Here is a 24,031-nt window from a genome sequence, read left to right as displayed (position 1 = left end):
GTGATAACCGTATCGTACGAAATTGCAGATAAATGTCTATGTGCGGTGTCGCGCAACAGATTAGATATGGGTATGTTGCACAATATGTTTTTTAATTAAACGAATACTGGGTTGATATTTAAACATATTGTGAGTGCTCGTGCCTGCGCGTAGAGATGCAGCATAAGTGCACCCCGTACCGGATTTAGAATCCCATATCAAGCGCATAAATAGACGCAAACGGAAAACGCATGTTACACATTGACATTGTATCTGTATAAACATATAATACAAGCTCAACTGTCTTATTTGATCCTATATGTCTGGAGCCTTAAAGGTTCCATAGATTAGGACCTAATGCATTATTGACCAGAGGTAATTTCCCTTTGGCGCCCATACATAATATACAGGTAACTAAATCAATTCGTTGCAACCATTTTTCTTTCACTTAATTCATATCATGGAGGCGAAGGCTACTGAAGCTTCGTCCAATAAACGGTCGAATGAAGCGAGGCTACATAGAAACCTAGAGCGTTCTATCGAGGCACATCGGCTTCGTTTGTTGAAGGCAAGAGGTCTAAATGCAGACAGAGGTGGACGCCTATGCGAATGTAAGAAGTGTGATGTTACCAGTACGAAGATATCAATGAGGTGTTCCAAACGTGGTTCTACAATTGTTGAAGATAATACCCCTACGGAATACACAGGAAACAAGAACCGACAAAATCCTAGGACTCCTAATGTGGTACAACAATCAAGTAGTAGGCGCCAACCACCGATAAGAAAGAGCGCTAACGTAACAAAAGAAACACGTGATAGAAATGATGAGAGAATAATTGTCAATGTAGCCGTGGACGTAAAAGATTGGGAAAACAACTACCCTAAAACACACAGGGATGATGATGACAATAAAACAAAGATAGTGGGAAATGTTGACCAAGTTGATGCCGAACGTAATGACGATGACTCTGAAAAGAAAGAGGTGTATCCAATGCAAAATTCCACACGGTCACAAGAAAACGCGGATGTAAACCGTAATTGTGTCCCTGAAATTGATTTGGGCAAAGTAACTCGTCGTCTAAACAGCATTAGAATCGTTGACTCCAAAGGGGATGAGCATTGCATTGGTATCAGCAGCATAGAGACCAAAATATTAGACGCTGTTAACAGGGTTGTGCGTGACAAAATGGAAGCTAATGAGACGGTATCAACACCAACTAAACAGGAAGTTAATGCGTCCCCAATAAATAAGGTAGATGAACCAGTAATCAGCACTAAAGAAATGACACCTGAGAATCGTGATGTCAATAAAGGAAATTTGCAAGATGATGATAGGGGACGTGGAGTGTTTAGTGCCTTATTGAGTTACATTTCCTGTGGCTCTAATAAAATTGCGGAATACAATGCAGATGTTAAACCTGTTTCCCCTGTGGAAAACAGCGCTGGTGTAAATGAGTTGCCCGAAATTCAACCTGATGCATCTTTGTCGGAGAGGAAATTTGAGGATAGTCGCCCTCAGACAAGCCGTTTTACTCTATGCGGCGGGATCAGGAGTAATACGTGCTGTAAAGGCTCTGGAACGGATAATACTTCTGTTGTCACTCATTCCACCCTTGGTGGCGTGCAGAGGTCCGGTATTGTATACCCCAACCAATCAATATCTCCAGATGCTGCTGTCGTTGATAATGAAACGTATCGTGTTACTCCGCATAGAATGGGTACTGGATTCATCAATCAGGTGGCGTATAATCCCCCGTGTCAAAATTTGGGGCAAATGGCACAGCACGTGAATGATGTATACCAGCCTACTGTACAGTATGGCAATGTCTATAGTGCGCCAATGTATAATCCAGCTGGTTTACCTTATCAGCCATATATTCCTGTTCATTCAGTCAATTACTATCAGAACCACATGAATACATACGGAATGCCTGAGGGTGTTCATACGAGGCCATACACAACTAACGTGAAGCACCAGTTCCACAGGCGCAACAACACTAGTGGAAGTACAACAGGTATCTCTGGATGTAAAGCTATGCGTCACAATCCTAGGATTAACGCCGCGCTGCAGTATGTATCCAACAACGCGGTTATACGGACGCAAAATCCTCCAATTGTAACTGGGACGACGCCAATAGCGATGACGGTCCCGTCATTTAGATACATACCGAGACAATCGACAGGTACCTTCTACACTCGTAATACAGGCCGTGCCTATGGCAGACAGGTTAAGGCTACTATGATATGATTGCTCAATTAGTTTGTCCACAGTGAAAAAGGTGTTATAACCCGTTTCGTAAATGCGGGTTTAAATGTACATGTGTCCCATTAATGTTTATTTAACCTGCAGCTTATAGATTTAATCTTGCTATTACGATTTATAGGGTGTAGGAATAGAGGTGGAATAAAAAGGCAAAGTATTCGTCGTTTCCCGCTTATTTTATATGGAAAAAATACATTTGTGTTTATAAGAGGTTTAACTTCATTCTCATTGACGATGGCGCGGCATAAAGTTGATGTCGATGACTTATCCTTTCCAGAATCCGACGCGAGCAGCGATAATGATAAACCAACGCGCAAAAAACTGAAACTGCAGAGTGCAGAAGCTAAAAGGCGTGCAATAGTTTCAGCTTTTTTGGATACGGAAGCTCAGGTAAGTACTCAGAGCGTTCGTTTTCCTCCACCGGTGTGTTCATAGACATAATACAATCATAGGTCGGTGACGAAGAAGATGAAGAAAACTACGAAGAGGATCTATTTTTGCCTGATGAATCAACGGAAGCAGAGAATCTTGAGAATAGAAGTCGAATCCGTCGAATGCTAGATGAACCCGAACGTAAGGAGGACCGTAGAATAGGTGGCGCTGGGCTCCTGGAAAACGCCATCGATAAACTTACAAAACGATACCAAGATATGACATTTGATGAAGAAGATGAAGACTTTATAGATGACGGTGAAGCCGAAGCAGAGCAAAGTTGTAGGTTCTTTTTTCGTGATATTCCATTATTTTATAGATGGAGTCATAGAAGATGCAAATGTTCTCATCCCTGATATAAACGATCCGAAACTATGGATGCTGAAACTTAATAAGTCACAGTCTTCAAAATTTGTTGCAATCAGTCTCTTGAATAAATTCTTGAAACTTCAGGGACAAGGTCGTAAATTAGGTATATACTCGTGTTTCGCGCCAGATGAAATCAAAAGTTTTATATATGTAGAAGCTGATACAAAAAGTGCAATTATAGATGCATTTTCTGATCTTAGAAATCTAAATCTTTCGAAGTTGAAGATGGTGCCCATCAATGAAGTATCAACCATCTATGCGATGGAATCAAGACAACAGACCGTACCACTTATCGGGGAATATGTTCGCATAAAAACGGGTCGGTATGCCGGAGATCTTGCTCAAGTTCACGAATCGGATGAATTAAATGGCACTGTAGTTGTTAAAGTCATACCCAGGCTGCAAGAAGACAGTAAAAATTTTGAAGGTTTGAATGTTGATGATAAGGGATCAGAGTTTAATTTTAATAAGGCAAATATGGTCAAAAAAACAAAGTCAAAGATCTTCGTTAAACGTTTATTTGATAGAGAAGCTGTTGAACTGAAGGGTGGCCTTATTGAACAAGGTTTTACTCCGGGCACGTTTCGATATAACAATATGACATTTTTGGACGCCGGTTTCTTGCTGCTGCGCATAAGTGTGCGTAGGATTGTCGTTGGTTCTGCTGTCGATGCGACGCTCTCTGAACTAAAGGAGTTCAACCTAGAGGATAATTACGGGAATGTAGCAAATGTAATAAATACTTCAAATCTACATCTATTCAGATTAGGAGAAAAAATACGCGTAACTCGAGGCGAATTGATCAATGTAATAGGACATATCGCAAGTATGCATAACGATGAAATAGAGATTCAGCCAGAAGATGAAAGCATTCCAAACTTTAAAATACAGCCATCATGTGTAATGAAATATTTTCAAGAAGGTGATAATGTTAGGATAATAGATGGTATAAATCGTGGAGAATCGGGGTTGATATCTATTGTGGACTTCGAAAAGAAGACAGCCGTTGTATTCTCGCCTCAAAAATCAGAACAGTTCAAGGTTAAACTCGACTACTTGGTTAAGGTGAAAGAGACCGTTAGCTTTGAATCATTAGGATCGCTCAATGGCTACTTCCTTGGAGATCTTATTCAATCTTCTAAAGGAGAAGTGGGTATCATTGTTTCCATTTCCAAAAGTTGTTTCACCGTTCTGTTAGATACTAACGTTGAAGCTAAATGGGTTATGTCGGATATATTGTGTAAACGCAGTTCATTTGGTTATAGTTCCAAGGATGTCAACAATGCTACCCTATATACGCATAACAAGGTACTCATAGTTAATGGGCCATATAAAAATAAGCAAGGTGTAGTAAAGCATTTATGGAAAAATAAGTGTTTTGTGCAGCTGGAAAAAAACGTTTATTTGGTAGTGGACAGCGGTGTGGTGTTGAATATGAGCATTAGTGAAACTCCAAACTTTGCAGAACAAAGAGAGGCGCCTGAAAGAGGCCTTGAATCGCGATATAAAAACAAAATTCGTGTTCCCAACAAATTCATAGGTAAGACAGTGAAGATACTGGTTGGAAGACATAAAGGATTATTAGGGGACGTAATATCGGTGGACCAAAGCGAATTTACCATAATTCTGAAAGTCAAGCCAATGGTTGTGCGTATAAAGAAGGTAGATGTTACTATATTAGACAATCGGGACCTCATGGTGAGCAAAATGCGCTATGCAAATACGCTTTTTGACAAATCTTCACTTAAGTCGAAACAACTGTCCAATCAAACAGGCAAACAAGTCAATAAGTGGATTAAAAGGGGCGTTGTTATACGTATTATTGGCAATGGGGAGTATCGAAATAAGATTGGTATTATCGACGAAGTTGTAGAGGACCAAGCAGATACAGACCTACAGATCGTCCATGTATTTGTGGACGAGGATTACATCGCAATCGCTGCTGAATCGGTGGAGGTCCTTAGACCGACCAAAGAAAATCAGGTTGTAACTCTCCTACGGGAAAATGACGTCATAGGCACAGTTGTATCAGTTGGAGAAACCCATGTCACAGTCAGGCTAGAAAATGGTAGCGACATTGAAGAGGCTGTGGAGAACTTGGCCTTGTATGGATCACTGAACATTTAAAAATATGAGCAATAATAATCACATATTATATGACAATAAGCTTTTATGATATTTGTTGCAATTCCTCTGGCACAGGTTGACGTACAGTTTTTAATACTTCAATGAGCCGCTGCGCAAACCTTGCCTTCCGTGGATCTGGGTAATCATTCACAAATAATAACAAGGAATTCCCCTTCATGTTACCCCGTGCAGTTCGTCCTATTCTGTATAATATTTAAAATAAGTGTGACAAATAATTTACCTGTGTATATAATCTTCAATCGTACGAGGTACATCCATGTTTACTACATAATCAATATTTTTTATGTCTAACCCCCTAGAAGCAACATCTGTCGCCACCATGATGTTGACGGCTCCACTGCGAAATTGACTAACGGTGTGATCTCGTTGTGATTGACTCTTGTTCCCATGAATGGAAAGTGCATTTAAACCTCTACGTGCTAGATCACGAACTAATGTATCAGCTCCAATACGAGATTCCACAAATATCAAAATTTTCTTGTTGTAAGCTTCAGTGGTTAAGAAGTTGCATAAAAAGGGGAATGTCTCATCAGAACGCAGTACCTTGACCGTTTGAGTTATATTTGGGTTAGCTGTTAACTCTTTGTCTCCCACTTGAATGTATATGCAATTAGTCTTACAGAACTCGGAAGCTAGTCGTCGTATGGACGCTGGCCATGTGGCAGAAAAAAGCAACGTCTGCCTATCAGGCCTTATTTGCGATGCGATCATCCTAATTTGTGGTTCGAAACCCATATCCAGCATACGATCTGCTTCATCTAGGACGAAATAACTAACACGGTCCAATCTCAGAAGACCGCTTGAAAGACAATCAAGGAGCCTGTAATAGCATGAGATCATTTTGTGAAAACAACACAAGCCTATGTATATATGATAAGACAATATAATCCAAATATAAGATATTCCGATGCTATATCATGACACGCTTGTTTATTTTCAATTATCCCTTTGTCTATGCGCACCAAGGTGTTATTTCACAATCGGTTGTAAGCACCAAACATAAACATTGTCAATAGATGTGCAACCACCTACCTACCAGGTGTAGCTACCATGATATCTACCCCTCCAGTAAGTTGTTGCTGCTGCTGGTACTTAGACACACCGCCATAAAGTATGGCTCCTCGTAAGTTCATCACACGCATAAACTTCTTTGTTTCTTCGTATGTTTGTTGGCATAATTCGCGAGTAGGTGCCAAAATTAATATGACGGGCCCATTACCTGGAGTTACCGGCGGTTGTGCCAAAAGGTGAAGTAACCCTGGGAGCAAAAATGCAAGCGTCTTCCCAGATCCCGTTTGACTGACACCGACCACATCTCGACCTGTAAATTTTGTTCCGAATAATTATAACGATATGCTGTCTTACTGTTAAATAAAACATGACAGCAGATTTTATTTTATACAAGAAACTAACCAGTCAAGCAAGAAGTCCATCCAACTTTTTGTATGGGAGTTGGCTCAATGAAACCCATGTTTTTGATTATGCGTTGTATAGCTTCATTAAATACCGCCTCGTCAAATGTATTGACAGGTTTAGGCAGAGGTGTCTCTCCATCTATTATTATCTGGTGGCTTTCTAGGATAGCCTCTATCTCTTCCCCAGGTCGGTTGTTAGCTTCCGGGCTCAGATCGTAGAAATCTTTCTTTATCTCAACCAATTGTTTTCCATTCCAATCTATGTTTGGTAATTTGAAAGATGACTGGCTGTTGTATACTGCTGCTACAAACAATATTAAACTGTGCACAAAGTATTGGCGTGCGAACACATGGGCATTATATATATATATATATATAGTATGTAATTTAGTTCACACAAATTTTGTTTATTTGCTTACAGCAAAGATAGTCGTAAGTTTTTGTATGAAATATTGTACTTACCATTATATCCTCCATAATGTTGCCGATTGCCTCTATAACCACCGTATCCATATCGCGAAACGCCACCTTGAGATATATTGTTAGAAGGCTGCATATATCCCAATGAGGCGCCATACATGGGTGGCGCCGTTGAGGGAGCAATAAAGTGTGGTTGTGAATAAGCAGGTTGATATTCGTATCCACCATATTGCCCAGCATATGACATGAAAGATGGTTCATTGCCATGTCCATTTGATCCGCCATTTCGACATATATTACTAGGTGAAGATCGCAGGAATGGTGTAATTCCTCTATGACGGCTCACTGAACTAATGTAAGCCACACCATTTCCTCTACCAAGTCCTAGTACCATGGCATTAGCAATAGTGAATAGTAGAGTAATGGGCAATAGATGGCATAATAAGTATAAATAATGCGATTTGTGAAATCCAGATTGACACATATAAATGTGGCAAGTACAGAAATTTCTCAGTAACATTTCAAAACGTAACCTCAAGGGTCACTGAAAACATTAATATATATATCTGATGGCATACTATTACGAGGTGTTTAGAAGTCCAAAAGAAGGTCGTATTATATTTCATAATTGGTCGAAATTGTGTACCATGGGGGGGTTAGACACACACTCAAGCAAAATTGATAACGCATCTTATTTCATGGCTTTTATAAATGCTGCTCTGGAATAATATGTTTCATAGTGATACGTTAGTATAAATTGTTTAACTGCTGGTATGTGTAACACATAGGGTGTGGATGTTCATCATTCATAGCAAACTAGTATCTATATAGTCACCCAGATACTGTTTTATCGTGTCCTAGCATATGATATCGTCTATCTCATAGATGTCACTTAAACTAGGCTTAGGACAACAACCATTAATGCAACAAGCATAAGCCATATTGATTTCCTGCATTAAAAAGTTAATTAATGTTTTTCTTAATTTTGGCCATGAATTTAGATTCCAACATGCTCCTTTTGAAAGGGAATTTTCTTCAGATTGTGTCGTCGATAACACTCTTTGACAAAGTGATCGACCATACTTCCGCTTAACGTACGACCCATATAAGTAGTTATAGTTTGATACATCCCCGAATGAAACTTGAATTTGATGTTGAAATCCACTTCAGTAGCATCACCGATGTCTTTGAATTCCCAAACAGTGTCTAGGACTTCGAATAAATCATTATTTGCGGCTACAGCCTGTACGAACCATAACATAAGTAAATTTTATTATGGTTATACGTGCATTCGCGTTGTAGTGAGATAGCAAAAATAATGTCTAAAGATCTGTTGCAAGATGCGTTGTAGCATACCATGGTTCAAGTATTGCAAAACATTCAAATTACAATACTCCGTTTTACATTGAAATCGACACTAACCTTTATGCGATCATGTGGATTGAAATGTACCACCGAAGTGTACGACTCTTTAATCAACTTGAAATCAACTGTTATTGTAGCCTTTCTTTGGCCTCCATGATTTGACAGCTGCTTCAAATCTACACAGTCAACCCAACTGCTCTTCTGTATATATGTAAGTATAGATATAAATCTCATACGGATTTTTCACTGTGAATTATCGTAATCTCACCTTGCACCAAGGCAAAAATGTTTCATAGCTTGGTATATCCAGGACAGTATCGTACACACATGGTCGGGGAATAGTCAACAATTGACGTCGTCGATAGGTGTAAGGATTTGTAGTGAAAAGGAAGTTTAGGCGATTTGACATTTTCCATATATGTAGCACTGAGTAGATTCTATAAATGTCTTGCGTTGCTATTATCAACGTTTTTTTCGTCCCTTTTTTCAGGCGGGCGTGGTCTAGTGGCTATGACGCCTGCTTCACACGCAGGAGATCCCGAGTTCGATCCTCGGCGCCCGTATTTTCTACTAACAACGAGTTGTATATTATGTTGATGCGAATTATAATATTGATGCTTTTTATTATTCGTCAGTTAGTTTAATGGGCCCTCAGTCATTTTGGGGTTTTTAATTATATTAAATATAATACAACTCTGACATCTCTTAACGTAGCGGGCATGGTCTAGTGGCTATGACGTCTGCCTAACACGCAGAAGATCCCGAGTTCGATCCTCGGTGCCCGTATTTTTAAATTGTTGATTTTATCATTCTGCTGTTTTTATCTATCATAAACTTTACATTGAAATATATTATGCGTCTGAAGTAATGCATGTGTAATGCTTTATGCTAGGATGCATTGTGTGCTTCCTGATCGCGTCCAACCTATGAGGTAACGGTTTTCTTAGTATCGACGTATCAGGAGTAAATTCTAATCAGTGTGTTGCCAAAGAACTTGACATAGCAAATTTTAAAAAAAAATAAGCGGTAACAAATGTAAGTTGTAATCTAGTGAGGCACCAGAATCATAGCGGTGTAGGTAACTCCATATTATATAAAATATGGGAGCTCATACGTATGGTTTATTTTTCCCCAAGGGATGGTTCAGTAGGACTCTTTTACGAAGTGCTTTGGTTGTCGTAGGAGCTGACGCCTACATTAAGTAGTAAGTTTTGGTGTGTTTCATAAGCGCGTCACATATCGCCGTCTTTAATCGCACTCCACAGTGAATACGGCATAGATGTGAATTATGATTTTAACTCCACTGCCTGGAATTGGTGGTTGGACAAAACGCCGGAAGAGAGGTTGGTTGATTTTCATGTTATGCAAAATATTGTGGTCTGTTGTTTTCATAGTTTATAACTTCGGTCAGTTGTGGGCCGTATTTTATCGTCCTTTATTGAATTCACTTTCATTTGTAAAATATCATGTATTTGTAAATATATTACTAAAGAGATTTTTCACAATTTATTGTGTTACGTAGTCTGCATCAATTACGTTAAACGTGACAAATGTCCTTGTATTTATCACCTTGTGTTGATCTATTGGCTTTCCCACTAAATTCTTTCAGAAAAGCTCTATCGAGTTAATAAACGTGCATTAATTTTAATATTGGCTTAGTTGAAATATTTGTTTATGCAAAATAACTATTAATTTTCTTACGTAAAATCTGGCTATTTGGGTTGTAGTTCGTGGTTGGATCGCGTATTACAAATCTGTAACTAGGCATTTGGCGTGTTAACTTTACCAAATCATGTCTCGATACAAATCTAATTCGCTTTTTGTTTCGCCGTTGTTTAATCGACAGGTGTAATTTATTCCCTTTACGACCTTTTTGAAGACGTTCCCAGCCAAAACGCGTAAGACGAAAACGCATACCTACCCTGGAGTGAAATTTATGCTTTCGTTTCTTCATCAATATTTCTTCGCACCGCCATCGCTTCTTTATCCCTATCCAATTAATATGACGCGTTGGGGTGTAAAAACGTTTCAAACATGGCGACGATGATGCAATGACAGTCAAATTAAAAGAAGTTTCGTTAACATGATCACAAATTCGACTATTCCGTGGAAAGGATTGTAATCGCCCAAGAGTATGGAATCTATTTAGTCCTGTAAGGTTATTCCAGTATCGTAAACCTCTATAAACATATAAGGACGTCAACATGTCTTATATATGTGCGAAATGTATGGAGCTCTTTTCTTACACATTAAATCGTGGAAGCAAAAATGAAATGCGCCACTGGGGAAATTCTCTTATTGGAGATAGAGGTGTGTAATTCCAACCTATGCGGCATTTTAAAAATCGAGTGAGGAAAAAGAAACTCAAACTCTATTTTTTCTCAAAATTCAACGCTCGGTTGCATTGTATGCCGGGTTTGCATTCAATAAATTTGTTTACGTTCTTATTGTAGAGTGTTTTAAATTGGCTTTATATCATTAATGTGGTGAATGTTGCTATAGATTTTCTATTTTTTGAATAATACTAGTTGAATTAATAAATATACAGTTTCCGATCTACATGTATATATATATATATATATATTGCATCCAGAGAATTATCGGTTACCTTTTCAATCAATTGGCTGTTACATACGTATAATATCTATTTATGATGTATGTGTTTTATTGGATCTTCTAAAAAATCATGACAACCTATGGAGGGGGGTGCTTGCCAAACACCTGCGTAACTATGTTTGACGTAGTTTTATGTGCTCCCCGATTCAAAGCACATCAATATCACAGGGAATTGTTAGTGTCTACTTGGTATATAGAAGTCAGCACTTTTATTGTCTACCTCACGATGAAAATCAGCGATCGATCCATGTTAAGCAATTGTTCACTGGTTATAGAAAATCCATTAAAGTCATTTTTACCCAAATTCATTGTTTACGAGCATTGATGTTAACTGTATGCTCCTTCATTGTGGCTCGATCTAAAAACTCCTCGTTTTTAAGGAACTTGTGAGCCTCTTGATTTATGTCAATTCCTTCATCATCTTTGTACTGATGCCAGTCAGCTTCTGATTTTTTGATAGCAGATATTTTTGGAGCTTTGTCTAATTCACTGACCGCATCATCGATAAATGCAAGCGAACCCCCAATTGTTTGCTGTTTGCTCATCACGTATTGTTTGTATCTTCTAGACATTTTGGCTACATGCTCTTTAATAGTGTGCATCTTTCCAGCGAATCTATATGTCTTTGTTATTGTAACTTTTTCAGGTATTCCTTGTAATAGAACAGCTTCCTGGATTTGTTTTAGCTTATCAGAATCTGGGATGTTACGACAGCTAGCTTTGAACGTACGTAAGTTCAAGCATTTGTTTTCATTTGATATTCGGCTACAATTTAGCGTAATGTACCTCTCCAATTCACTCAACTTTCCATTTTTCCTTACAGTGGAAGAAGCATCTTTCTTATGAAACTGCAGCATGTAATCAGATTTATCAACGGTGCTGCGGTGCCTATATGTCAATTCACTATCCTGTAACATGTGTTCAAAAAGTGTGCTCGCGTTGTTTATCCACGTCCTACGTCGACTACTGAGCTCAGCATCGATGTCTATTTTACGTTTTCCTCTCTTTGTGTTACCCTCATCATCTGACGAATGCTCAGATGTTACATAATCAGAATCACATTCATCATCAGAGGGCAGTTGCATGGTCAAAATAGTAGCCATCGTGAAATTTCAGTAATAGAACTATACGGATGAATGAAAAGGCATAATTTCGTTTAACAGATCACATTTCCCCAATATAACACGCAAAAATGTTGTGGTAATTGTTTATAATGCAAGTTTAGATTCACCTATTATATAATTAATTCACCGTGAACCCTTCTTTTCGTAGGCACTGATTGTGTAAATCAATTAGTTCTTTACATTGTTCTTCTCCATGTTTTGCTACACATTCGTCCCTCGCTAATTTTGTTTCTTTGCAGACACAACAAATTTTCTTGCCAGTTGTTAACGTAGAAGACGAAGCTTGACCGGATGCACCGGAATCTATAATATGAGATTGAGATGAACCCATCAATATATTCTATATATTTAACGGTTTTTTATTCTGATATCTTATGAAATCACAAAATGTGATAATTCTGCTTTACAATAAAATATGAATGGTTAACATCAGAGCCCTATAACACACACTGCCACTAAGAACTCACCCATTTTCTTCCGTGCCAACAAACGCAACACGTTTGCGTTTCGGCAGTGTAATTAATTCGTGGTCAATATCGTTGGTAACTCTGTTGATGGTAATGAATTCCTGTTCCATCATACATGTATATCGCCTCCTGATTGTTTCCATAGTTATCTTTCTGTGTCTGTATGCCGTCAATTATGCTGAAAGAACAAAGTATAGATATGACATTTTGAATGTTTTGTACAATGTAATTAATCGTGTCGATCTACATAATGTGGTCGGTAACGATTTGGAATCCTTGAGGCATGTCTACAAGGAAATATTAGAAAATGTGGACTTACGTTTTATACCATATGGTTACGATCTTAAGTTATTTACCATAGAAAGTGCCAGTGGTTAGTGTATTATGGTTTTATATAACGTTCTGTAGGCACTTTTGATATGCTTCACATAAGGGATTACGTTTCACTCCCAATTAGCCTGGACAGAGTAATTAGATTAACTCTTCGAATTTATAGGCCAGACTGTGATCTTTACGGTGGTTTGTTTGATTAAATGATATGAATGATTGAGTAATAGAGTGTGTTCTAAGTGCGGCACTGCAGCCATCCGATGTATGGAATATCAATCACTATGCTCGGGCATATATGGGATTGAACAATTATGATGTCATATTTATTGCTTTTATAAGCATATTGTCATTTATATTGTCGCTAATTTTGCCTTATAAGGGTGTGACATATATCTGTTTTTTCATCTTTTTGGGGGGGGGTATAGAAATACTAACGCGTTTTCCCAATGTGGTTGAATATGCAGGTATGTATTACTTTGTAGTTTGGAAAACTTTTAGGAGTTTATGGGATCACTACTTTATCTTGGGCATCTTCAATGGCCAGCATACTCGCCGTGGTTTCCATTTATAAGTTGCAGGCAGAAATCCTATGTAATGATTCCAATATACACAGATTCATCCAAATTAGCTGGGCAAATATAATGGTTTGTTTATCGTTGGTACTTATATCGCTTGTCCAATATGTTGAAATGCACCTATTATATTACTTTATTTGGTTACCTATAATGTTCTGTGTTATACTGACCACGGTACTTTCTTATGTAAAATTAAGCATTTCTGAGAGGATTTCTGCGGTGATGATGGATAAATCCTTATATACGAACGATGTGTCGAGCAGTAATATAAACCATAAACCAGCTGTTCGACGCAAAGCTAGGTATAAAAATAGTATATTCGGATGCCTAAATGCCCTTTTCTCGTTTGCGTTGTTATTTTGTTCTGCTAATGAAGTCCACCAGTTGAATGCCGTAAAAGAGGTGGAAAAACTTCTGGGTGCACCTTATAATGTGCTATCTGAAGGGGTGATTGTTTCACCGTCCGTGGATCTAGATAAGATCGTTTTCAATCTCCAGGTCAAAGTATGTTGTGTTTCATTAAGTGATAATTGTTTTTAGCCAAATGTTGTTGATGTATCCATTCCTCAAAATTTTTCCTTGCAAGATGTTCAACTGTGGATTAATAAGTTATCCGTGAAGCTGCAAAGTTTTAAACATATGCTTATTATCCATGCATATAGCGGTAACGACTCTCAGTTTTTTCTGTTTGATGTAAATCGACTGCATCTTATATTTAACAATTGGAAGGCGTACAAGTATCAGCTTATCATCTTGGTTGAAACGTCCAATGTAGATTTTCTTTATTGGAAGGTTCGTACTTCTTAGGATCCACTATTCTTTTACAGGTTGATTTGAATACGCTAAATGGCCCTAGCATAGGACTGCATGTGTCAGATAGTACAAATATAAATTCCAATTATACATCGCTGTATCTAGGAATCTCATCGTGTCTCCTAACTTTCATCCATCTCTGTTACAAATTTAAGGATCTAGTTCTGGCTACCGGTGGAAATATTTTTATGAAGTCAAATATGAAGCTCAAAGTAGAATTTATATTGTTACCTTCAATGATCGCTGTTCAATCGTTGTATGCGATAACATCATCTATTATGCAATACTGTTACTTAAGAGAACTTGGGAATCGTATTGAATCGGTTAATGACGGCCTAAGACGTTTTGCCGCTGCATCAAATATTGATGTAAATGAAGTTACTGTGTTATTACGGAAAGTTGGGTATACGTCATCCTTATGTAAAACAGCTTTATTCGTGAATATAACCCTCGCGATTTTGTACACTGTGCTTGTTTTGCCGAAACATTATCAGTTATTAACAGTTAGTGGCGAAAATAGGAGGGAAGAAATTCATGTCAATCTAAAATATGTAACTGTAATTTTGTTTCAGCTTTTTATCTTTTTGATATGCTGCTCAGTGATTGGTAAGTCTTGTCAATTTTATGAGCCATATTTCAGGGATGGATATCTTTGGTCACATCATATCACATTTCAGCACTATGATGACGAGTTTCCGGTATAATCTTCTTAGGGGCTTAAAGGTCAAGGTAATCCAATCAGGGAGCGGAGGCGTAAATTTGTATAATCACGCTTTAGTAATTTCATTATATAACATTGGTATTGTTGTTGTTTTAGGATTTTGTTACTACAGTACTCGTTTAAAGACACAATCTCCTCTGACGATTGAGGATTTTATAAGGAAAAAAGATAAATTGGAGATTGATATTCCTGCAAATGTTTTCGACATTCTGGCATTCAAAGTTTTAGTTAAAGCCATTGATGCATATCGAAATTATATTGATAATAAAAATGATGAGGTATGTTGTTATGTTTATCAAAGGTAAGAACGTACAGGTAAATCAATGTAAACACTTTTTTTCCATGATTCCGATTGAAAACTCAAAGGTAGTCAGTAATTTGAACCATAAAAGTCGAATTCGCGATTATTTGGAACACGTGAAACAATATTTGTTGGTTTTATTTTTCATACGTCTAAAATCCAAAAACATTTGTTATAAAATAGAAGACTTAAGGGTTGCATTCTCGATGGATACTCCTGCAAAAAAATTCAAAATCGAATATTTACATTTTCTCCAACGTAAGGTAGGGCAGGTGATGGCAGACATCGATAAATATAAGACACATCTGGAAATGCATAAACAATCTAACACCTTTTCTCAAGATGAAATGGTATTTTGTGACAACGTGTTGGTAGAACCAGCAACGGAGGACAATAATCATGATATAGATTTGTCAAGATTCACAAATGTAATAATGAAATCAGGCAAGAGTGATATGGCCATAATAGATAACCCAATATCCCATTCCATTGCTACATACACGGTTTCACATAAAGGATTACACTATTTACCAAATGATGATAAGTCAGACAAATCGTTGTTAGATAAAAAGGATGCTAAAGAGGGAGGTCAATCTGAATCTTCTTCTGTAATTAACGAGTTCTCACCTAGTACTTCTCTCAAAGGTAATTTTATATATACTGATTTCTTTTAGTTACATAAAATCTGAATATTTCTCATGTGGTGTTTAAATTACGTAGAGGGTTTATGTCATTGTAATTTTTATTCAGATAATATACAAAATGTGGATATTGATGTAACCGGTCTAAATAAAAATACAAATGCCAATTATCCATGTGTAGAAGAGCTAAGTAGTAAGACAGACGGAGGTCCCGTGGACAATAAGTTGAATACCTCATCCATTAATGGTATGTATAAAGATGATTTGGGGGTGCGAACTGCTTCCGTTGATATTTTTGGCGTTTCTGAAGAATGTGATACTTGTCGGCTTGATGTATCCTATTTGAACGATTCTTTTTATAAGAGAGTCGACAACGCAAGTACCTCATTTATTGGTGATCAACCAGAAAGTCAGTGCGATGCTTTATCTGTATCGGCTTTAGATGCTGAGTGTCATGACACATTACAAGAGAACACTAATATGATGGACATATCTACGATGACTGATGTTGAAGTCAATTCGAGAACCAACAATTCATCCAATGTTATGGATTTTAACGAAAATAAAATTGTTGATGATCATCAATCAAATATCTTGATATCAACAGCTGAACGTATAGGAATCTTTGAAGATAGTATTTTAAGCAACAAATAATTTCATTTTAGCATTGTTTATCAGTGTAATATAGATTCGTGAAACTGCTGTTCATTAATTGAAACACGCCATCGTGAATAATGTATAATATCAACAAGACTCATCAATGTAAACATAATCATATGCATGCACTACAATCATCAGTTATTGTAAATGTATAGAGACAAAAACACTCATCATCTTTTTATCCCTTTATCAAACACTTCAAAAAATAGTCCGTAAAATACGAATAGCATTTGCTCTCAATGGTGTGCCTTTTGACGCAATGTTCTACTCAAAACATTTTTCGTAAAAGCATGTGTGAATATGGAGAGAGGGGAGAGTTACATTGTGATCTAACAAGGAAATTTAGTGCCATCGTTCCTGTCGCCATTTAACCGGGGGAAATGCGCCACCGAATATAACAGAAATCAATTTTATAAAAACTCTGATGAAAACGAGAAATATTGCTAATAATTAGATGTTAAAACAAAAAAGAGAAAATTATTCATAAATTATATTCCTCTTGTATTAATAAACATTTCATTCCATTCGATTTGATACGAAAATTGCAAAATTGTTATCATACTCAAGAAACAAATAGCGTTAAAAAGTTATTAACTAAATCAAATGACATACAACCAACCAATCATTATAAAAAAACAACAAAAAACAAATTAAAAACAGCTCGAATGACGCAATGAAAACACGATATATTTAACACAAATAACTCAATTTTAATCAATTGAAACTTGAAAATGAAAATACAAAATAAAATTATCACAACAAACTATTCCGCATAAGAAATAAAAAAGTAAATGTGAAAAAACTGAAAGTATTAGAGAAAACAAACAACACAAATAGCGTCACGATGAATTTGAAAAATAGAATATGCGAAATATGAAATTTATAAATTTACTAAATGTAAAAGTTTCAACAATAAAAGTAAACTAAATCCACAATTACCGATATGTATAAATATTACAAAAAAACTAATCAATAAAAGCACCAAAAAAATCATGTGTAAGAATATAATATAAAATATCCGAACAAACAAATTCAATATATTTATTAATTTGAAAAATATGTCAAAAAAATACAATTAATTTTGAAGTTCACATCTTAATTTAATACTTATGTTATATACTATCTTACATTAAAAACACAAAGAATTACCGCGTAAAATATGAAATTAAAATCAACGCGTTTGACTGCGATGAACAGCATCATGTATTTTAACATTAACAATGCTCCATTTATACGACACATGTAATAACGCTTTGATAATAATTATTTATTTAACAACAATTTGATAATCGAGTAATTACAGAAATATAGAATATAATTTTATACGACAAAATAAAACTCAGTGATGTTGCATTTAATATTACGTATATCGGTTATATAAATAATATTATTATCAATGTATTATTTAACACATAACGTGTTTAATAAAAAGAAAAAATTAGCATAAAATCTTACCTATTAAACGTGTGTGTACTATATTTCGTCATAACGTCATAATGTGGCAACTATATGTTCTGAATAATCAAGAATTTTTAGTGTTACTGATCATAAATAATGTAATGAATAATGATAAACAATATCAATGCGATCATATGAACAATAAAATGATTCGGTATATCTAATATATTGATACGTAGCATAAAATTGAATTAATTACTACATATAAATATTAAAGTAATATGAAATATGAAAGTAATGCAATATCGTTCAAAAATAACAGCGTAATTATACGTACGTGGATTACACAACATTGTCAACTAAATAAGATTTTTTTATTTTAAATCAATTAATATTTTATACATATAAGCTATCGAACTAAATTTAACTGACAAAAAATGTATAAATATAACAACATCAATTAATCAACATTTTGTATGAACAATATGTATGAATTGTTTCTTATTTATTTTATTTTGACTTTATCAATTTTTCATGTGTATGTGTTAACTGACCATTGTTTTACATTGACGATATATGCACATCTACAATTATATTACTTCGAATTATTGTTGCTATATACATAAGAGTATTAAGTAACATCTGTGGAGTAACACCGCAGAATAGATTAATTGATTTTTTAATTAGACAACTATCTTATTATTTTTCAGACAAATTAATATAAATATGTTTTTTTTTATTGTTATTATTATACGACATATAATGTTGAATCTGCAACGCATTAATTTAAATTAACAATAATTTATGGTAGCTTTACTGATAATAATATTCTAAAATACAAAAATATCTGTATGTAATGTCCTTGTATATGAAAATAATAATATGTTATAATTCAAATAGTCATCTAAAATCACAACCTACATTCTACTTTGTGTATTTTTCAAATTTACCATTAAATCCTATACAAGGTATGAAATTTAAGTAATGGCTGTTATGTTACATTATTTTACATATAACCTTTGAATATATGTACGTTGATTTTTTTATTTTTGGTTAATTAGCCATCGTTGTTAACTTAAATATGAACATACAAACCACATTTTTTTGCGTTAATACTGAAATGAAGTATTTACTTTTAAACAGCAAAATAAATTATGGGTACATACTAATGTTAGTAATAAAAATTATCAATCTTTTTTTTAATAAATTACGTTGTTTTTTTTAACATTCCATTGTTAAAAATTAATGATTCTAAAATCAAAAATCACTATATGTTCTTTGTTCATGGCAGATCGAATTTGTTGTAATAAATGTACTACAAAATGATTTTTTACAATGTTAGCTAATTGTGACTTAATACTTCATATAGATAATCAATATATTTTGACAATGATGTTCCTGTACTGAGATGATATTTTATGGCCAATATTGTTATGGCACTGAACTTTATTGTGTTATGCCATTTATTCATCATATACTTTATTCAATTTCGAAATAGTTGTAATCGCCACACTTTTTAGAATGCTCCTAACAATCACCACTTTTCTAATAAACATATGCTAATAATTATTTGGACATTTGATGGATTCACAATGACAGTGTCACTACCCTCTCGCCAACATCGTCGGTACACTATTGCACAATATATATTATTTACACTCTCTGTCTACCAAAATACTCCACCAGTTCCATTCCTTTGCGCCCCGTCATTACCTTATACCACATTGCTTCCCACTGGTGTGCTCCACCCCGTAACCAATGCGACCTCATATGTGTCCAGTCCAGTGGCCATATGGCACCAAATGCTAGGTACAGTACCGCTACTAACCAGGCTAGTGTGAGAACAAAGATCCAGGGGAGCCGTATGTCGTACTGCAGTTTGCCGACCTGTGAGAGGAGATTGCTCAGGGGGTGTTCTTTAGTGTCCTGGTCCTGAGAGGGGTCCTGCTTGTTCTTGTCAATCACTGCCTGAAGACTGCTTAAGAAATCGTCACAACGCTTCTTCCCGCCCTTGTCATCTATACTATAATCTCCCTTCTCCTTACCACTCTGCTGGTACCCCTCCAGATTGAATGGGTTACCATAGCTAAACCCATGTCTATACAACACCGGTAGTACCCCGGTACATGATACGATTGATTGGCACTGACATAGTCCGGCGCTCCCTGTAGTGCTACCGTGTTCTCCCTTCCTGCACTTATTGGGGTCACATTGTCCCTTACAGCCCCGGCATTCAATTTGCAGGAATGCCTCTGACAGTGACTTTAGACCCCCTTCCAGGGCATCTGATAGATATAGTACCCATGAGAGGTATGTTCCACCGAAAGTGGCACTCACTGCGGTGTAGAGTTCACCGGTTAGGGGGGAGAGGTACTGGCAGTTCTTAGTGAGTCGTGAGAGGGAAGTATTACTGGATTGTGGAGCAGCACTGGAATACGGGGTACTGGTACTGCCCTTCTCGCCCTTAATGTCTCTTAGCGCTTTACCGACTTTGTCCATGTATTGTCCACCTGGTTTAGTGTCAAATGGTATCCACTCTATCTTCTTTACCTCTTCCCTTAACCCAGAGGCACACCAGCCGCAAAAGTATTCCTTACTGTTATTTGAGTCTTTAGGATCTGTAATGTGATCACACTTCTTGCTGTCCTCTCCTTCTTTCACTACTGGATTTCCTACACCACCCCTAAAGAACCCAAAGACGTCACCCAATACCTGTGGTGTGGTGGCACTGAGGGCTGCTGTGACCCTCACCAATGTATAAACACACGACTGCATCATGTTCTCGTTACTAAAGAAGTATAGGATCCCATAAAGGCGTTTGCCGGTACAATCTCTGCTGCTTCCCTTGTGGAATTGATTTCTAAAACCCATTGGCAAGGGGCAGCACTGACCTGAGCCATTACAGTGTCCTAAGTGATCTGCAGCAGGTGGGTATTCTGGGTTGTCCCCTTCAGGTATATTATTACAACTAAACCCTGGTAGCCTATCCTCGAGGAATGCCTGGAGGGGGGAGGGGACACCAGTGGTAGTGGGTTGGAGGCAGGTCTGACAGACAGTGAGATTTGATGGTCGGCCACACTTCTTGGAGTGTAGGTCACATTGGTGGCACTTGGGAGAGGTGCATATATCCTTTATCTGCTCTGTAGCTTGATGAAATGATGTCGCGACCCATCCCGGTAATGTGCCATATAGCGGTGATTTATCATCTTTTAGTTCTTCTTTTAATGCCTCCAATGCATCACGTACTCCCTTGATAGCAGCACTTATCTTGTTCTTACCGGGATCATATTCACCACTGTCGACCTTCCCTAGTCCACTATGTCCCACTACATCCCCTAGAAGATCTCCCTTACCACCATTACCTGTCAGCTTCTCTAGTGCTTCCTTAGCCTTCGTTAATTCTTTCCCAGTCAGCCCACTCTTCACCTGCTTGACCGCCGTATCTAGTTCCGTCCTAGCCTTCTCTAGTTCCGTCTTAGCCGTCCCTAGTGCCGTCTTCACCGCATTGATCGCCTCCGTCTTCTTCCCTTCCAATGCCTCCTGGGCATTACCCAATTGTACCACTACCTGACCTATAGCCTCCAGTACATCCTTGATCTTCTTTGCATCACTGCCATTCGATCCTAATGGTAGTTTGTTGAGTTTGTTCCCCATCTCCCCCACCCTCTTTTTCCTATCATGTTCCATGGGGTCACACCCCAGGCACATCCAGCTAATTACCCCCTTAGAGACTACCCCCTGACCATACCTACATTCACGCCATTTGCCTCCACAAGTCACTTTCACGGCACATTGCTTCCTAAGGAAATAGAGTTGATAGAATAGAGCCCTAATGTAGTGCACCACCTGGTTGTATGCTTGGATGGACACAGTGGGATATGTGAAGGAACACTCTGTGTTAGCATACAGGGCATGAATGGCAGGTTCCTTGGTGTTGTCAGTGCTTTTAGAACTGTGTATTCCACCCTGGATACCTATGAGGACCAGTGGACAGTACTGAGTCACTGCTTGGAAGTGGGCAAAGAGGTTGTATTCATGAACGGTAATGGGAGCCCAACGGTTTTCTTGGTAGAACAAAAGCTTCTTATCTGTAGGAGATGCCTTCTCTAGTGCACTGTTACAGTGATCCAATAGTCCCTTATATGCCTCACTATATGGCAATGCACTAAGCCAGTAGAGGATTTCCCTGATGGTCTTAGGATTATTAGCGGTGCTTTTAGTAGCACTCTCACTAGTCTTTTTCTGTAATCCAGTAAAGTAGGCACACGATAGTATGTAGAGCTTATAGAGCGGACCGAGCTTATTCTGGTCAGGGACACTGCCATCTGCCTTAAAGACACTATCACCAAATGCACCCTTCTCTAAGGTATGTATATATCCCGCGAAATTCATACTAGATGGATCCCTGAATGTATTACCATCTTGATCCCTGCCATGGACATCATTCCACTGACTAGTATCCGGGAATCCCAAATAAAACTTTTCCTTAAACCCATCCCATATGACCTTGTCAAGTCTATTCTGTGGCCCACTATTATTCAACATATCCCTTGGGAACCCTAGGGCCTGTAACCATTGTGACAGTGTACCATCATCTAGACCACTGCCATCAACGATGTGGTTGTTCCACCGGGGGCTACTTTCGGCGTACTTCCCGGTCCAATACATATAAGTAAGTCCACTCCAAATGAGACAGACTGACCCTAGGAGGATACGGGCACATCTGTGGCGACGGTGACTGGCTGTGCCATCGGTAGTGGTTCCAGTAGACGCTTCCGTCAAATGTTCCCACGTGGGTGGTTCATTTTTGACAACCTTTTCGACCCAACTTAATGTTTTTAATGTCTTTGTGTATGCCGATTTATACTTTTCTTCCTCTTCAACACAGCTACACTTATCACTACACTTCCCACACTTATCCTTACAACAACACTTGCAGCACTTGCCAGCTAAAGCGCATTTACAAGTCTCAGCAGTACAGTCACTACCACCACCACTACAGCTACAATTGTGTTCACTACCACCACTATCACTACACCTCTGACAACCCCTGCCTAGGTGGTGTCCTTTCTCCTCTTGGTCCGCCTCGTCCACATTCCATTTCATACACCCACACGCTCCACACTTGTTCTCCGGCGTTTTATCCTGTAGATACTGACATGTACTGCCTTTTTTGCCGTGATCACAGCTGCCAATACTACACTTATCTATCCTACTCCACCCAACGAGTGCACTGAGTACCTGTGCCAGCTGGTCTATATAGGTCCGTACCACTACAGTACCACCTAGTCCCTGGACTAGGGAGAATAGTCCATGGAGGTGGTCTGTGACTTGGTGTTCAGTGGCGCCTTTCTTTGGGTCAGCGCCTTCACCTTGATAGCCTATAGGACACCATGAGGTACTGTATACCAGTAGTGGTACTAGATAGTACTACTCTAGTACTGGGTACTTACCATGGTACTCCAGTTCTACTGACTGCAGTAGGTCAGTCACTGCCGCCGCCAGGCCACATATACATTCTGTACAGGGGTGAGTACAATAGTACTGGGCGCGCCACTGTAATGGACAGTGTCAGGTACTATCTTCAAGGGCGCGCATACAATCTATGTGTCTATGGTAACGTACCATCTTTGTTCTCTTTACCATCCCTACCAGTTACCCTGAGGACCCAATCAATGGCCTCCTTCAGGTTGGTAGGTGCCTCTGTCAGGGACGCCTTCGGCGTGAAAGTGCTTGCAGGGGCCATTGTCAGTGCCTTTAGGAGTACTCAGTAGTACTCACAATAGTGCTGAGGCACTGAGGTGTGACTATCAGGGTGGAATCCTATATATACTGAGCGCGCCCGTGTAGAAGGGGCGCCTTCGGCGCGACAGTATCCGTTACAGTGGCGCGCATACTATTCTGTGGGATTCCACCAGGTAGTACCATGGTGGTGATCTGGTTGTTATAGCAGAATGCTGAATTACTCCTACGGAATCCACCGGTACTGGGTAA

General features: G+C 38.0%; 10 protein-coding genes across 10 annotated transcripts; 4 read left to right on the top strand and 6 right to left on the bottom strand.

Annotated features, from left to right (window-relative positions):
• Positions 1-134: 134 nt before the first annotated feature.
• BBOV_III000210 (uncharacterized protein) lies at positions 135-2,227 on the top strand (the record flags this gene model as incomplete). Its single annotated transcript, XM_001611106.2, has 2 exons — positions 135-354; positions 390-2,227. Exon 2 carries the CDS (start codon positions 440-442, stop codon positions 2,225-2,227), a length of 1,788 nt encoding a protein of 595 aa, XP_001611156.1. The 5' UTR covers positions 135-354; positions 390-439.
• Positions 2,228-2,466: 239 nt separating this feature from the next.
• On the top strand, positions 2,467-5,179 carry BBOV_III000200 (Early transcription elongation factor of RNA pol II NGN section family protein). The gene is made up of 3 exons (XM_001611105.2): positions 2,467-2,632; positions 2,695-2,956; positions 2,994-5,179. Exons 1-3 carry the CDS (start codon positions 2,477-2,479, stop codon positions 5,168-5,170), a joined length of 2,595 nt encoding a protein of 864 aa, XP_001611155.1. The 5' UTR covers positions 2,467-2,476; the 3' UTR covers positions 5,171-5,179.
• Positions 5,180-5,210: 31 nt separating this feature from the next.
• BBOV_III000190 (DEAD/DEAH box helicase family protein) lies at positions 5,211-7,610 on the bottom strand. Its single transcript, XM_001611104.2, has 5 exons — positions 7,069-7,610; positions 6,605-6,910; positions 6,224-6,512; positions 5,412-6,011; positions 5,211-5,373 (listed from the first exon to the last, which is right to left on the bottom strand). The coding sequence occupies exons 1-5, from the start codon at positions 7,544-7,546 to the stop codon at positions 5,214-5,216; spliced, it is 1,833 nt and encodes a 610-aa protein (XP_001611154.2). The 5' UTR covers positions 7,547-7,610; the 3' UTR covers positions 5,211-5,213.
• Positions 7,611-7,993: 383 nt separating this feature from the next.
• BBOV_III000180 (coenzyme Q-binding protein COQ10 family protein) lies at positions 7,994-8,840 on the bottom strand. The gene is made up of 3 exons (XM_001611103.2): positions 8,660-8,840; positions 8,449-8,592; positions 7,994-8,269 (listed from the first exon to the last, which is right to left on the bottom strand). The coding sequence occupies exons 1-3, from the start codon at positions 8,798-8,800 to the stop codon at positions 8,024-8,026; spliced, it is 531 nt and encodes a 176-aa protein (XP_001611153.2). The 5' UTR covers positions 8,801-8,840; the 3' UTR covers positions 7,994-8,023.
• A 423-nt stretch (positions 8,841-9,263) lies between these two features.
• On the top strand, positions 9,264-10,028 carry BBOV_III000150 (uncharacterized protein). The gene is made up of 4 exons (XM_001611102.2): positions 9,264-9,426; positions 9,470-9,595; positions 9,657-9,734; positions 10,001-10,028. The coding sequence occupies exons 2-4, from the start codon at positions 9,492-9,494 to the stop codon at positions 10,017-10,019; spliced, it is 201 nt and encodes a 66-aa protein (XP_001611152.1). The 5' UTR covers positions 9,264-9,426; positions 9,470-9,491; the 3' UTR covers positions 10,020-10,028.
• A 15-nt stretch (positions 10,029-10,043) lies between these two features.
• On the bottom strand, positions 10,044-10,607 carry BBOV_III000140 (uncharacterized protein). The gene has a single exon (XM_001611101.2). The coding sequence runs from the start codon at positions 10,595-10,597 to the stop codon at positions 10,064-10,066; it is 534 nt and encodes a 177-aa protein (XP_001611151.1). The 5' UTR covers positions 10,598-10,607; the 3' UTR covers positions 10,044-10,063.
• Positions 10,608-10,907: 300 nt separating this feature from the next.
• On the bottom strand, positions 10,908-12,120 carry BBOV_III000130 (uncharacterized protein). The gene has a single exon (XM_001611100.2). The coding sequence runs from the start codon at positions 12,108-12,110 to the stop codon at positions 11,313-11,315; it is 798 nt and encodes a 265-aa protein (XP_001611150.1). The 5' UTR covers positions 12,111-12,120; the 3' UTR covers positions 10,908-11,312.
• Positions 12,121-12,239: 119 nt separating this feature from the next.
• BBOV_III000120 (putative cytochrome c oxidase copper chaperone (COX17)) lies at positions 12,240-12,482 on the bottom strand. The gene has a single exon (XM_001611099.2). The coding sequence runs from the start codon at positions 12,460-12,462 to the stop codon at positions 12,250-12,252; it is 213 nt and encodes a 70-aa protein (XP_001611149.1). The 5' UTR covers positions 12,463-12,482; the 3' UTR covers positions 12,240-12,249.
• Positions 12,483-12,582: 100 nt separating this feature from the next.
• BBOV_III000110 (putative integral membrane protein) lies at positions 12,583-16,653 on the top strand. The gene is made up of 9 exons (XM_051767429.1): positions 12,583-12,971; positions 13,007-13,117; positions 13,156-13,392; positions 13,427-14,007; positions 14,044-14,295; positions 14,331-14,922; positions 14,957-15,315; positions 15,353-15,983; positions 16,089-16,653. The coding sequence occupies exons 1-9, from the start codon at positions 12,686-12,688 to the stop codon at positions 16,631-16,633; spliced, it is 3,594 nt and encodes a 1,197-aa protein (XP_051623375.1). The 5' UTR covers positions 12,583-12,685; the 3' UTR covers positions 16,634-16,653.
• A 3,007-nt stretch (positions 16,654-19,660) lies between these two features.
• BBOV_III000100 (variant erythrocyte surface antigen-1 alpha subunit) lies at positions 19,661-23,803 on the bottom strand. Its single transcript, XM_001611097.2, has 3 exons — positions 23,663-23,803; positions 23,491-23,556; positions 19,661-23,418 (listed from the first exon to the last, which is right to left on the bottom strand). The coding sequence occupies exons 1-3, from the start codon at positions 23,781-23,783 to the stop codon at positions 19,691-19,693; spliced, it is 3,915 nt and encodes a 1,304-aa protein (XP_001611147.1). The 5' UTR covers positions 23,784-23,803; the 3' UTR covers positions 19,661-19,690.
• Positions 23,804-24,031: the final 228 nt, after the last annotated feature.

This window comes from Babesia bovis, chromosome 3 (assembly GCF_000165395.2).
Source record: "Babesia bovis T2Bo chromosome 3, whole genome shotgun sequence".
NCBI classification, from domain to species: Eukaryota; Apicomplexa; class Aconoidasida; order Piroplasmida; family Babesiidae; genus Babesia; species Babesia bovis.
Note: the sequence above shows the minus strand (reverse complement) of the source record. Positions and strands in the feature narration are given on the sequence as shown.